The following is a 15,934-nucleotide window of genomic DNA, read 5'->3' on the forward strand; positions in this document are numbered from 1 at the left end:
ACTTGAACTTCCACCACTACATAAGCAGCACCGCTTAACGCGTCTGAGCATGTGCAACTGCTTGGCCACTTCTCTAATAAGCTAGTGTTATTTTTTACTATTATTCATTATGTCACCCCTTTTCATCCTTTCATTCTTTCAACTTTGATTCACACTTTATCCTGAGGGCCAGCAGATATTTCCATCCATCAGTCCTGTCTCCACTTGTACAGCTTTCTCTTAAAAGTAAGCATTTAGTGTGCAGGTAATGTGTGTGAGATCATGATTAAGTGTGTCATGCATTTCTCAATAGCTTGTGGTTACAGAAAGATTATTGACATTAGGTGACACTTTAGTTGGGTATATGCTGATACACTCCAAACTTTTGAACTGTATCAATATTACTGCAACAGTCCAAAGGTGTTACAGAAAATATGGTACACTTTACAATAAGGTTTCTTTGGTTAACATTAATGTATTAACTAACATGAACTAACAATGAACAAAACATTCGTTAACATTAATGTTTGTTAATAAATAACAATCGTTCATTGTTTGTTCTTGTTAGTTCACAGTGCATTGACTGTTAACAAATACAAGTTTTGATTTTATTAATGTATTAGTAAATGTTAAAATTAACGTTAACTAAGATTAATAAATGTTGTAGAAGTATTGTTCATTCTTAATTCATGTTTACTTAAGTAGTTAACTAATGTTAACTAATGAAACCTTATTTTAAAATGTTACCGAAAGAATATATATGTCAGAGTGCACCTTTCACCATATGCAGTGTCTGCTTGTTAATTATTGATTTGAATGTTAATAATTTAAGTGGACTTTGTAAAGTCTTGGCAAAGGGCAGAATTTGAACTTAGTGGCTCAGATGAATGGAGTTCTGGAATGATCAAGTGTTTGTCTTTTACTCATGCATGAACAATTAAGGTAAGAGCCTGGTCAGTTAGTAACAATTTAGTTGTGTTAGTTTTGTACATTAATAATTTGTACATTTGTTAGTGCAAATGAGGTATAATTAATAATAATATTTGTTTTGTTTTATTTTACTTTTTGGTCAGGTACAATGAAGTCACTTACAAACCAGTCGCATTTCATTATTGGATTGTTTTTGGCCTTGTCTGTTATCACCCCGAGCTGCAGCGGAGGTAAAGTTTTACTGTATCCTGTCGATGGAAGCCACTGGGTCAATATGAAAGTCCTGATAGAAGAGATGCACTCCAGGGGCCACAACATCACCATCATCCGACCCAAATCCAGCTGGTACATCACGGAAAAGTCCCCTCTCTACACTTCCATCACAATCCCAGATGAAACAAATGAATCTGAGAACTTTTTTGAAGAGTATTTATGGAAAGTGATGCAAATAGAGAGAGGCGATGGTTCTGGACTGTCATTCTTGCAGCTCCAGGTCGATTTGTTCATGATGCTGTCAAAAGCACATTATATTTCTTGTAAAATGGTGTCGGACATTTTAGAAGACAAGACACTTGTGAAAAGACTTCAGAATGAACATTACGACCTGGTGCTCACCGATCCTGCCATAGCAGGTGGGGTGATTTTAGCTCATTATCTAAAACTCCCTCTTGTTCTAAATGTACGATGGATCACCAGCGGTGAAGGACATTTTGCTGTAGCACCATCTCCGATGTCTTATGTACCATTACCAGGCACTGGTCATACAGATAAAATGAGTTTCACTCAAAGGGTTAAAAATGTTTTATTTCAAAGCTTTATTTTCTTCCAAGATAGATTTGTGGTGGGTCCACATTATGATGCACTAATAGAGAAGTATTTGGATTACAAAACAGACATTGTTAGCCTCATTCAAGCTGCTGATATCTGGCTCATGAGGGCTGATTTTGTCTTCGAGTTTCCGAGACCAACAATGCCAAATGTTGTTTACATGGGTGGATTTCAATGCAAACCTTCCAAGCCTCTTCCTGCAGATCTGGAAGCGTTTGTGCAGAGCTCAGGAGAACACGGTTTTATTATTATGTCTTTGGGAACACTTGTTAAAAGTCTCCCCGCAGACATGGCGAACGATATTGCGGCCGCTTTTGCTAGTTTACCTCAGAAAGTCATCTGGAGACACCTTGGAGATCGCCCATCCACTGTGGGCAACAACACTCTAATCGTGGACTGGATACCACAGAATGACCTCCTGGGACATTCCAAGATCAAAGCCTTCGTAGCCCACGGAGGAACAAATGGAGTGCAGGAGGCCATATACTATGGGGTACCGATCTTGGGCATCCCTTTGTTCTTTGATCAGTTTGACAACTTATTACGTGTTCAGGAGAGAGGAGCGGGTAAGATACTTAAGTTGTCAGAGTTCAGTGGCCATACTTTTGGACAAGCCCTACGGGAATTGCTTGGTGATGCCTCCTACAGGAGGAACATGCAGAGACTCTCAAGTCTACACAGGGACCAGCCAATGAGGCCTTTGGACTCAGCTATCTTCTGGATCGAGTATGTGATCAGAAATAAAGGTGCGACTCACCTGCGCTCCAAGTTCTACAAGATGCCGTGGTACTCGTACCATTCTGTGGATGTGGTTTTGGTTCTTTTCACTATTGTTGCTGTGTTTGTGCTTTCTATAGTTGCAATAATCAGATATGTGTGTTATAAAACATGCTGTAAACGAAAAATGAAAACTGAATGATGCTATCTAGATGATTTTTAAATTAGATTAGATTAGATTTGCCAAAAAAAACCTAAAATCATTAAAGGATTTACCATTGCCAGATGATTAGGTCGATCATGTCAAATACATTTTTTTAAAATGTTGCAAAAGTTTTTTACACAAAGTTTGTTTTAGAAGTGACAAATTAATATTTAAAACAATACTGACAAACCTCATAATGTGTATCTTTAACTACAACCTTGCTGAAAAATCCAGCATAAACCAGCATGAATGAATTCCATGTTGGTCCAGGGGTGCGTTTCCCAAAAGCATCGTTAGCCAACTAACATCGCAAGTTCCATCGTTACTAACATAGTTTGGTGTTTCCCGAAACCATAGTTCAAACAAACAATTGCAAACTGCATCGCAAACTTGTGTGGTTGGAACGACAGCTCTCGAGCCGTGGTTAGAAGCATAGTTTCTTGTTTTTATGACATGTGGACTTAATAAATCGTTATCTTGAGCAAAATAAGCAAGCTGACATTAAGTACAATGTATATCTTTTATTTCGAATATATACAAATGTCATTTATATATTTCAGTTTGTCAAGAGATTTAAAGCACCGTTTCTGAAGAGTGCGCATGTGCGTACGTGCTCTAGTACGTAAGAACAAGCATTTGATTTAATCTGGAAATAAACCAAAATAACTGAGGAAAATGAGAATTAGTTCTCTAATGCCATGTCCGTAATTTATAGCAGAAAATCTAGCATTAATTCGATCTCAAACGGATTAATGTAAAGAAGTTATTACTCACCACCTGCGTAACGTCATTCACCAACGTGGTTGAAGACAGGTTTGCGACAATACGGTTTCAGGAAACAGTTGTGACTAGCTAGTTGATTTGTTCAAAGATGCATCGTACTATGGTAGTTCAGCAGCGAGTTACATCGTTGTCGGGAAACGCACCCCAGGCTGGTTTATGCTGGTTAGAGCTGGTATAGTGCTGGTCTAGCTGGTGGACAAGCATCGTCATGCTGTTCTCAAGCAAAATTGAACTGGTATACAGTAGCTGGTCCACCAAAAACATACCTTATGCTGGTGACCAGCAATGCTGGATTTTTCAGCAGGGAAGTTGTCATTTGATAACCAGTAATCACTAAAAACAGTGATCTATGATTCATTATTGCATGTTGTATGTGTTTGATTCACTAACAAGAACCAACTCATAAGAGTCATTTGTTCAGTTGTTAGACTACACTGGATGCTCCGTTTGTTTTGGTCAACTAAAAAGAACTGGCTCATAAGACTCGTTCATTCTGGAATCGGACTAGTCTGGTCGTGCTGTTTGTGATTCACTAAAAAGAACCAGCTTATAACACTCTTTTTTTCAAGAATCGGAATAAACTGGTTGTGCTGTATGTTTATGATTTACTAAAAAGAATCGGTTCATGACAGTTGTTCATTCAGGAATTGGGTTGTGCTCTATGTTTGTGATTCACTAAAAAGAACCGGCTCATAAGAGTCATTCATTCTGGAATCGGACTAAACTGGTCGCGATGTTTATGATTTACTAAAAAGGACCACCTCATATAGTCATTCGTTGGGGAATCAGGTTTTTCACACTGTTTTGCGCAGCAGATTAGGGCTGCATTCGAAAGCTTAAGCAGCTGACTATCAGGCAATAACTTTGCAGGCCACTTTGCACACGAAAGTACCTCACGAAAGGTTTCTGAGGCAGTATAACAGTGATCTACAACAAAAAAGAGACAGCTTTTGTGATAACTAAGTGAATATTTAATTACTACAATACTAATTTCTTACTAGAAATGACATCAAAAGTGGAAATGGCTGATCTAAAATGTACATTTACACACAAACTAAGAACCAACCACAACTTTTAGATGGCAATTTTATTTTTTTAGCTCAACTCTCACAGTGTAATCTGACTCCTCATGAGATTATGACTCCCCTGTGTCTTCCTGTGAGGGTTAGGGTTAGGATTAGGTGTGGGCTTTAGAGATTAGGGACTACTCAGGTATAGCATCCTCCCCACCGAATTAACCAATCAGGAGCAGGGGAGTCAAAATTTCACGGCGAGTAAAATTTCGGTACAACAACTGTGTGAACTGAATGCACAGGGTACTGGGAAATCATAAGCAGCGAAGGATACATCTATGCGGCCTCCAAAAATCGATCAGATGAAGGTATCTCAGTAGACAGGATGTTGCACAAGCATTGGATTCAGGTGTGCCTTGACTTTCTACCTCTGTATCCTGCTTGTGGAGGCAGTATTTTTCAGCTTTTGGACAAAGCCATGACGTCGCTGAATAGTGCAGATATTCTTTACACAAACCGTTAAAAAAATGGAACTGGCTCGAATAAGTACCGATTCTCCGTTTCCAACCCTAAAATAATAAATAAAATGTTTCAGTATAAGCACCATGGTATAATATTACATAAAAGGAGTATGAGTCAAATTATGATGCATAAAAAAGAATGGCATACTTGAAACATACAGCCCTGGGCTAATGTTTGCTAATTCAGCTTAGAGTGCTTTTTCAAACTGTTGACAGAAGGATGAGAGATTTGTCATTGTTAGCATTCTCTCTGATGCTTTGAGCAATTTGAGCTCATGGAGGTCACTGAAGAAGGTCATAATGTGCCACATGTGCTAACATGCTCACTTTATACCAAGAGACTTGCTAATAGGCATAACAGTGTGAACTACCCCTTTTACGCAGAGCGAACCTTCAACACAGTTGTGACTCTGATTACATCCAGCTGTGGTCTATTTTTTTTTTTTACATGCTGTGACTAGAAAAAAAAAACTATATATATATATATATACACACACCTTATTGTATATATAATATGAAACTGAAACACCTGGTTTTAGAATTTATTAGTATGGTATAGGGCCTCCTTTACAGCATCAATTCGTCTTGGGATTGACAGATAAAATTTCTTTGCAGTGCCCAGAGGGATTTTGAGCCATTCCTTCTCCAGCAGTGGCCAGGTCAATATGTGATGCTGGTGGAAGAAAACGTTTTCTGACTTGCTCCTCCAAAATACCCCAAAGTGGCTCAAAAATATTTATATCTCGTAACTGTCCAGGCCATAGAAGATGTTCAGCTTCACTTTCATGTTCATCAAACCATTCTGTCACAAGTCTTGCTGTGTGTATTGGTGTATTATCATGCTGATACACGGCACCCCCTTCAGGGTACAATGTTTGAACCATTAGCTGCACATGGTCCTCCAGAATGGTTTGGTGCGCATCAACAATTTGGCATCTTTTGAACTCTGATATGGCTTCCATTATGTTGTGTGGTTTGCAATACACTGTATATACTCATATTTAGGCAAACCTCTACTATATTGGCCAGTGTTTCCAACCCTTGTATATATATTACATTTTATTTTACACATTATTCAATAATTTAGAATAGTATTATTTATATATTTTTTTTTATTTCTGAAAAAAATATGTAAAGTTTTCTTCAGTTTAATTAAGCTAATTTTTATTTTTCGAGTGCGTATGCCACACATTGTCATCTAACACTTGCGTGTACTTAAAAGTCCAATGATACTCCAGAGTGACTGAAAGTTAAAGATCACTGAATCAGAGAGGAATGTTGAGGGAATTGTAATTCAAGAACAACTATAGAGACCAGCGCTTCATACTCTACTATTTTTGGAAATTTATACAAATTACTTTGTGGTTGTGTGATGTGTTTTAAAAAAGATTTACAGGGGTTTTAAATCCATACCAATGAATCAAGATATTGACAGACCATGAACACAACCAGCATTCCAACCTTTGGGTTTTTGTGCATAAGAGCAGCTGTTTTACTGACATGTTTTTCTGTGGGTCAGAGGGTGTTAAACCCTTAAACCTCAGTCTATTACAGAAGTGCCACAATAAAAGTGTGTAAATCTCTGCCATTTAAACCACAGGCGCTATACAATAATTTACCAGTGATTTATTCAAACAAAGCTCCATAATGATTGAGGATAATGAGGATGTAATGGCTTGATTTTAGCTCAATGAAAATGCATGGTAATGTTATTTAGAGCTGAGATGGTTGTTGTACTTTTTTTGTTCTCAATGAAAGATTGACACATTAACATTTTTGTACAACCTTTTAAGGATCAATTTGATACAAACACTCATACTGATCATGTTTGCTATGATTGTTCCAGCAAAAGCTCTTTTTTTCAAAACGCAGACCTTTTAAATACAAAAAAATCCACTAATTAGTTTCAGGTAATGCAAACAAACAATGGCTAAAAGAACAAAGCACCAAAGGGAATTGTAATGAGCTCACCAAGAAATGTTCACAGCAACAGTCTATTTACCTTTACATGTGTGCTCTGGAGCGCCTTCAGCCTTGTGTTTGAGAAAATGGCCAGCCAGCAGGAAGAATTTAAATGAGTCTTGCAGCAATCATCTTTGTTCGCAGTACTGTTTGAATGAGGTTTCACACAGCTCAGCATCTGATGAGAGGAAATCATTTGTCATAAAAGATGACTAAATATAAATATGTACATTTTTTCCTGATCAAAATGTTTACAGCTTTATTGTAATATAAATGAGAGATCTGACTAAAAATGAGGCCATATGATTTAAAAGCTTTCAAGGCTGATTAATGTGGAATTACAGGCCATGCATTGTATTGCATGTGTTTTATGCCACATGTTGTGAATGATGCACACATGCAAATTTGACATTTCTGTATAGTGTTGAAGAAATAAACCCACTTTGTTTTTAGCTGAGATGAAATATGAGCTTATTTATGTCTATCAGACATGTACTGGGCACTGTGTATGTATAGGTTTTTACTGCATTGCATCATTTCCCAGTAGGGAACTGGGCATTTACAGGCCTTAAAAATTATAACTGTCAACTAATAAATGGCTTTTTCTTTTCCATTTGTCAGTTTAAAGTATTTCAGTTTTGTATGGAAGTCTGTCCATCAAAAAATTCAGACTAATTGCATTAAAAAATCTGCGACGGGGGCGATTCTTTGTGGAAGCTAAAACTGGCTCGCTAAGATTTTTGAATTTCCGAAGCTGGTATAGTCACTTCATAGGACGCACTACACAAATTATTTAATATATTCATAAACCAAACCCTAAACAGCACAGTTATTTCACTTAGGCTACATGTGTGCAATAACTAATTTGATTTGCAAGAACTCAAAATAAAAAAGTTAATTAAATCTTTTATGTTAATTGCTATCAAAATGTATGAGTTAACTAACTCAGTACTTCAAGTTAGGAGCAATTAACATGCACAAGTACTACAAACTCAAAACTTGATAGATCTGCTTACTTAAAATTGGGAAAATCATAACTCAAAAAATTTGATGTAACTGATTACCTCAAATTTTTTGAGTTAGCACAACTTATTTGGGTTATATATTAGGCCGAGATATATATATTATCTCCCATGTGGCGTCAAAGGCACAATGTGAGTGATTTGCGGGTATGTATATTCGCCGCAAGGTGGCGTTTGTCCGACACAGATTAGATACTTCGACTTCAGGTGGAACAACATTCAGAACTAACACACAGATTTCCCGTATGATCATGTTGAATATTTTCATTATGGTGTCAGGGGACCATCTGGAACTTGACATGCAGAAATAAAATTACATACCTGAGGCGACACACATAATAAAGACAGAGGGGAATGAATCTTTGGTGAGAAACAATAGCTGCGTTCACAGAGCAGCTGAACACGACTATCACTCCTGTTTTATAGTGCTAAATACTGTTATATTGTATATAAATCTTTATCCAGTATTCAGTTTTACAGTTTAAACTATATTTTATATCACGGCAGGTGTGAGCATATTAAGTAATTGTGGGCTTCAGTGAACCTAGAGCAGGAAACAACAGATCTAATACCCTCTGAAGGCCTTTAACAATGGATGTTTCTGGAAGTGGAAGTAATTTGACTGACAAACGTTATTTAATGCTGTGAAGGCCCAGCCTTGGATCCAAGCCCCATCCATCCATGCAGCCCACATCTCCTGCCTGTCTAAAACCTGGCCAGACGCTCTCTTATTAAGTCATGGTTTCATGCATTTTACAGACTGGAGTCTGTTTTCTTAACCCCTTCTTTTTCAGCCTGTAGTCCTTACTGAACACATATGTGACTTGACAATTGTAAAATATATTTGTAAATATATATATATTACATTGGTTTTCAGCAGCTGAATTTAAATAGATCATTATCTGATACAGTGGGGTTCAAAAGTATGGGATAATTATTGAAAATCTATCAAATATTTATACTATAAATATTATATATATTAAAAATTTAAATTAATATTCCTATATTTAAAATAAAATCATTATATTAGTAGATATTATATTAAATATTTCTTAGAATTCATCCTGGAATGGATTTTGCAGTTTTAATTTGATATTTCTATGCATAAAAGAGCAAACTCTAATACTTTCCTATTCAGGGACTTGCACAAGATTTTCCTTTTTCATCAACTCCATCTGCCATTTATAATGTCACAATGAATGCAGAAGTGTTAAAGTCATGAAGCAAAAGAATATAATTTGTTTTTTTGCATTAGACTTTACAGAAGTGACAGCTAAATAGATGTGTTCAGTATTTCCAACACTGAGAGTCTTATAGACGTGGAAAAAAGAAAAGAAAAAGCTGCTAAGAATTGGGGTAACTGTATCCTGTCTGTATGAAACTACATGTTTTACTTTCTAATGAAACTCCAGCTCATCTGGGCTTTTTCCAATTGTGGTGTTGAGTAGATTCCCTAACGTTTCTTCCCTAACAAGCGTGAGCAAATTTTTGCAACCCAGAGACACTTTTGTCATTTGGTGCAGTTAAGACAGTCATACTATTACCTTATCCTATTTATTTTCCATGGAGTAATGGGCTCTACCTGTGACAGGAGGATTAATTTAGTGTAAGTCTTACTAATGTAAAAGCTTTCCTCTGTAAACTGAGCTGCCAACCTTTGCTCCCTCAAATGGCTGCTTTAGAAAATATATATTATTTTAATGTCAAATCGAGCCATTACATGTTTGGAATTGGCAAACCAACAGTGCACAGATGGCTCAAAAAGTAGAATTGCAGGATGGAAGAAGGTGCTCACAGTGTGCGCAAGAGGAATCTTTATAGATCAGATATAATTCATTTCACAACAGAGCACATAATAGAGAACATTTAAATGGAAAGCTGACACAGTGCCCGGTGTGTCTTGCTTCCTCTTTCTGTAAAGTTTGTTAAAAGTCAAAAGTTTTAGTCTTATTAAGGCTCCTGATGACATTATAGTGTCTCCTTCAACTCAGTAGTTCCATGGTGTGAATCAGTATATCATGAACATAAATTTGGATTCTAGAAAGGACCTTGATCCACTAAACATTAAGACAATGATTGTTCAAATACCCTGTATAAGGTTCACAAATAAAGCTGGTATTGACAACATATTTGTTGTAGCTGTTAAAATATTGAGATGACACATATGATATATCCACAATTTTAAAAAGCAAAACAGATATAGGTTTTCACAAACGTATTACGCAGCAGAAAATCAGCATATTAAAATTATTACTGAAGGATCATGTGACACTAAAGACTGGAGTAATTCAGCTTTACCATCACAGGAATAAATTACATTTTAAAATACATTAAAATAGAAAACATATTGTAATAATATTTCTCAACATTACTGTTTTGGATAATAAAAAAAGGTGAGCATATCTTACTGACCCACTGCTTTTTTTTATGGTGCATTCTGGGTATTTCTATATGCAGCCATTTAGATGCTGACTCTGTCCATACTCTTTGAGTAGGTATTTCTTTTGCTTTCTGACCATTAAAAATTTATGTTATATTTATGAATGTGTGTATGAATGCAATTTGTACATAATACATCACGTGGTACAAGTAGGAGTTCTCAGAAAAGTCCCAGCTTACGAGTTCTACAAGGACGTGAATGCTTTTTACAAGTTTAAATCTCGTAATTATAACATAGCGTGAACACACATTTACCCACCATTTATGAATCCTCTCCCATGGCCTTATGGGATAGTAAAGAATCCTTTGTAAGTGCATTTCACAGTCTCACCAGAAGCAATAGGTCATCAGGGTAATTTTGCCTAATGTTTTATGAAACTATTCAGACATATTCCTGTCACATACTGTTTTTGCTTACTATATTAAGGAAATAGGAATATTCGGATGAGACAGCTTCAGAAACTGAGACACACCCAAGGACAAGATGAGGCTAAACTGGGAACAATAAACATGGAGAAGACGAAACTAAAGACAGGAAATGAGACCTTTATAATATCAACAACAACAAAATAAAAGAAACTGACATAAAAGACTTCAAAACCCAAAAGTACAAACATCACACAAAGACAATCCCATTACATCAGACCACATTTTAGGGTAGCTGACAAAGCTTTTTTTTTTTACATTGAAAGGTGTGCTGTATTTTATTCACTGATGTGTGCGGATATTGCAAAGAACAGATTTATGGGCGATTATTTGATGGATAGTGCTGGAGTCCGTTCAGAGAGGTACAAAGGAGATCGCTTCGAGCTATTTTTTTTTATTATGCTTAGCAGTTTTTGAGTTATGAGAGAGACTCTGTCCGCTTTAAGAGTAATGTCAAAGAACACAATACTTGACAAGATTAACATTATTTAGGAATTAAAGAAAAAGAAAGAAAAATTGAGCACACAGCTGCTTTGCCAATTTGCTATTGCAAATTCAAGTGTTACAAATGATGTCTGGACTGTCCAGCTTCGATTCATAACAAAAATCCTACTTTGAAACATTTTAGCCTTTGCTCATTTCCTAAATGAATATTATGTTTCCTGACCATTCTGTGGCCATTTTTAACCAGCTCTTACACCCTTTGGGAAATGGAAACTTTGAATCACTAGGAAAACACATGCATACTAGCATTCAAACAAGCTTAGACATCACACTCTATGGAAGAATCAACTTGAGCTTCTCATGTCACTGTCCAACATGAGACGTCTCAACAAGTTGGAGCTGAAATGAGATATGTGTCCATCACCCATAAGAAAGAAAATAAAGAAACATATAAACTAGAAGATTTCTGACCTGGATATTTTAGAAGCGTTTTTATTTATTTATTTATTTATTTATTTTTATGTGATACATTAAAGGTAAAAGGTAGGCAATGTTTTTCATAAACACTTTCTGTTATACTGGTTGAAACTCTCTTCACATCCTGATAGCAATGAATAATAGAAGTGATCTAAATATTTTAAAACGTACATATATCTTCTGTGAAAGTCTCGGACTGAATGCAATGATTGGACAGTTCCTCCATAACCTAAACAATGAACTTATGCTTCGTTCACGCCATGTGGAAACTGTAATTAAGAGATGGCAACCCATGACATTCTACCTGGAGCTGTTCACTTCCTTAGGCTCAGATTTATGAGTTTCTATGGCAACACTATCAATACCGAAATGAATCTGCAGCAGTCAGGTGATACAAGTAAGAGCTTTGTAAGTTGCTTACATTCATTATTATTGTAATGCTATGTGCTTTGAGACACGAGTTATTTTAACGTCGCCTCTCATGACGCTTTGCAGGCTCTGCTCTGGCATGTGTTTGGAGGAGGCGTGGCTTTGGAGAGTGCTGTGAAGAGGGTGGGATCTAATGTTTTCAAAGCTAGATTGCTTTTGCTAGCCTCTCTGAAATTGCCTACTCTACCTTTAATTCATTTTTTACATTTTTATCCTCTGTAAAAGATTTTTTTTCAAATTTCTCTCTGACGCATACCATCATGCTTCAGTTGTAATTGCCTTTAATATATATAAATTATACATTTCTATGAAACTTCATACTCTAATTATTCCAATATTTTCAGTATTATCAATTTTCCCCAACATACAAAATATACACCGATCAGGCATAACATTATGCCCACTGACAGGTGAAGTGAATAACACTGATTATCTCTTCATCACGGCACCTGTTAGTGTGTGGGATATATTAGGCAGCAAGTGAACATTTTGTCCTCAAAGTTGATGTGTTAGAAGCAGGAAAAAATGGTCAAGCGTAAGGATTTGAGCAAGCTTGACAAGGGCCAAATTTTGATGGCTAGACGAATGGGTCAGAGCATCTCCAAAACTGCAGCTCTTGTGGGGTGTTCCCGGTGGTCAGTATCTATCAAAAGTGGTCCAAGGAAGGAAGAGTGGTGAACTGGCGACAGGGTCATGGGCGGCCAAGGCTCACTGATGCACGTGGGGAGCGAAGGCTGGCCCGTGTGGTCCGATCCAACAGATGAGCTACTGTAGCTTAAATTGATCACGAAGTTAATGCTGGTTCTGATAGAAAGGTGTCAGAATACACAGTGCATCATGTGGAGGTTACTTTGACATGTACCACCTACCTACGCATTGTTGCAGACCATGTACACCCTTTCATGGAAACGGTATAATCTGGTGGCTGTGGCCTCTTTCAGCAGGATAATGCGTCCTGCCACAAAGCAAAAATGGTTCAGGAATGGTTTGGAGCACAACAACGAGTTTGAGGTGTTGACTTGGCCTCCAAATTCCCCAGATCTCGATCCAAATAAGCATCTGTGGGATGTGCTGAACAAACAAGTCCGATCCATGGAGGCCCCACCTCGCAACTTACAGGACTTAAAGGATCTGCTGCTAACATCTTGGTGCCAGATACCACAGCACACCTTCAGGGGTCTAGTGGAGTCCATGCCTCAATGGGTCAGGGCTGTTTTGGCAGCAAAAGAGGGACCAACACAATATGTAGTTGTAATATGTTAATAAATAAATTACATATTAAAAGAAAGAAAGAAAGAAACTGTATAACACCAATTTATGCTGTGGTCAGGCAAGTTGTGTGATAAATCAGGAAAAAAAAAAACGTATATTTATATCTCAAATAGTGACTTGATGCTGACATTCAAGTTTCTTTGATGCAAACAAAGAAAATTGTGATTCACATTTTCAAAAGATCTTTCAAAACACTGTGGTAACTGAAATGAATTTTCTGGTGCTGTACAGATGTTCTGTGATGTTCTTCTCCGGCTAATGAAAGAGTTATGGCAACTGATCAACAAACAAATAACAAACAAAGTCCTGCTGACAGCTCAATGTGATATAAAAGAAATTGATATGAAAAATTCTACTGGCCAATATGTTATTGTTTGTATAATGCATTTTAAGTTTTTTTTTTTTTTTTTTTTTTTTTGACCCCTCAGATTCATGGAGCTGGTGGCATTTCCAATATGATTTATGAAGATGTGTTGCTGTTTTAACCTTTCTAACTTCTTCTAATTTTTTTCTACATGAGACTCACATTAATCATCACTCCAGATTTAGGCTGCCTGGAACATCAATGGTGTTGATTTGAGTTTTCATCCAGAGTATACATCAGTGTCTAGAGAAAGAAAGTTTAAGAAACACAGGCGTTGTTTTTTTTTTTTTAGACCCCAAGACAGTTACAAGGGATTTTACACTTGGCAATGCCTTAACCGGCTTTCCTCAAGAGTGGTTAAGTGAAGACGGACACAACACACAACACCAGAAGGTCAGTGAAGCGCGAAACAGTGAGAAGACTTGTTTATTCTTAGAATTAATCTGAAGACACGGGCCAGTTAGGCTGGTTCTCATAAGGTGCAACAACAGATGGTGGAGAACAAGCAGGTCTGTTAGTGTTCCCATTCATTCATCAGCCACTTCCATAAGAGCTGTCACAGCATGGGAAAAAAATGTGTGGTGCTGGTCCATGATGACCACATGGAGAGTACCAAAAGCCAAATACGTATGTGAAACTCTCTAACACCTTATCTGGACACTTCCATTGTATTTAACAGTAATGTGGTGTTATGGAAGTAGAGCTTTTCCAGTGGAATAAAGGTGTCATCTTTTAGAACAAAAATAATCACATATTCCATTTCCTTCTGAAGAAACATTTCCATTGTTAAGTTTATGTTTTGATAAAAACAACATTATGTAAATCCAAAAAAGAAAAACACAAATCAGTCCAACATCAAAACATCACATTCAGTGTGGGAAAAATGGAAACGTGAAAACCACTGTGAAATCTAAATATATATACATAAATAAATAAATAATATTTTAAAAAATATTATTGTTCCCTGATATTAGACAAATATTTTAGTCTAGGTTTAACACACATTCTTAGCTATCTAAATGGAAACATACCCACAACCATAACGTTTTGCATTTTTAAAATAATGAAAACACATTCTCATGAAAACTGTAATAATTTGTACAAGATGGAGGAATTGTTTGTACATTGTATATCTTAGATCGTACTAAAAGGTAATACTTTTGGGGTGGTATGTTTTTGAACAATCCAGTACTTATGATCACAATTTCCGCATATCATACAAATTACATCTTCTCATGAGACTGGGATAAAACAGTATTTGAAAAAACAGTATTTGCTTTATTTACGAATTGATTTTCCAATTTTCATCTCCAAAGGGAGACTTTGTCAGATTTTGTCACGCGCTGTGACAGCTGGCTTTCTATTCATGCGCTTTAGGTGTGTGCGCTCGTAAAACCAAACTAAACTACACTGGAATTCGCGAATGGGAAAATCAAGTGAGCCCGGACTGATTTGTGTTCACAATGGACATTTTTAGCAAACCTTACCGTTAGCTGAAAGCGTACCCAGACCACCTCCCGAGATCGGTTCGATTCGGTTCGCTTTAAAGGGGTCTGAGATCATTTGGAGTGTTCACATATGGGCCCAAAATCTCGCAAAACGTGTTAAGACCTCTGAAAAGGACCACACTCTTAGCTTACTTTTGGGACAATTTAATCCCTAAACAACAGCTAAGCACGTACAGTATAACCAGGGCCTAAAATTAACACTCGCCAAGTGCCAAATGCGAGTAAAAATCGATGTTGGCATATATGAAACTGTGTCAGTCTGTGGCCGCCGGTAACATTTTTTATAAATTCTAACAATGCAATGCAAAGAGCATGAATGTGAACGACACTCTGTACAGTTGACGGGTCAGTGATGCATCATCACAAAAGTTTATATAAACCTTTCCACTGCAAATATTCAAGCGCTAAAACACCCGAAATGGAATTCGTTACTCACGCACTATGTGGGAAGTTCATCATCCGAAACATCCGAAGCGCGCGCCCTGAAATCTGCGTCACAGCGCGCAAATACAAAGTTGAGCTCTCTTTCATGCTTGCCTGTGCTTGAATGGACAAATTCACAAATTCACAAATTCACAAAAAAAAAAAAAAAGAAAAAGAAATTTTGTCTAGGCG

General features: G+C 36.9%; 1 protein-coding gene across 1 annotated transcript; it reads left to right on the forward strand.

The window, feature by feature from the left end:
* The first annotated feature begins 766 nt into the window (after positions 1 to 766).
* Positions 767 to 7,551, forward strand: ugt5d1 (UDP glucuronosyltransferase 5 family, polypeptide D1). Its single transcript, XM_051910729.1, has 2 exons — positions 767 to 921; positions 1,053 to 7,551. The coding sequence occupies exon 2, from the start codon at positions 1,058 to 1,060 to the stop codon at positions 2,654 to 2,656; it is 1,599 nt and encodes a 532-aa protein (XP_051766689.1). The 5' UTR covers positions 767 to 921; positions 1,053 to 1,057; the 3' UTR covers positions 2,657 to 7,551.
* Positions 7,552 to 15,934: the final 8,383 nt, after the last annotated feature.

The sequence above is a fragment of the Ctenopharyngodon idella genome, chromosome 10 (assembly GCF_019924925.1).
Source record: "Ctenopharyngodon idella isolate HZGC_01 chromosome 10, HZGC01, whole genome shotgun sequence".
Taxonomy (NCBI): domain Eukaryota; kingdom Metazoa; phylum Chordata; class Actinopteri; order Cypriniformes; family Xenocyprididae; genus Ctenopharyngodon; species Ctenopharyngodon idella.

Excerpts from the sequence above, each read along its gene's own strand:
- ugt5d1 (XM_051910729.1), top strand. The coding sequence starts at position 1,058 with ATGAAGTCACTTACAAACCAGTCGCATTTCATTATTGGATTGTTTTTG.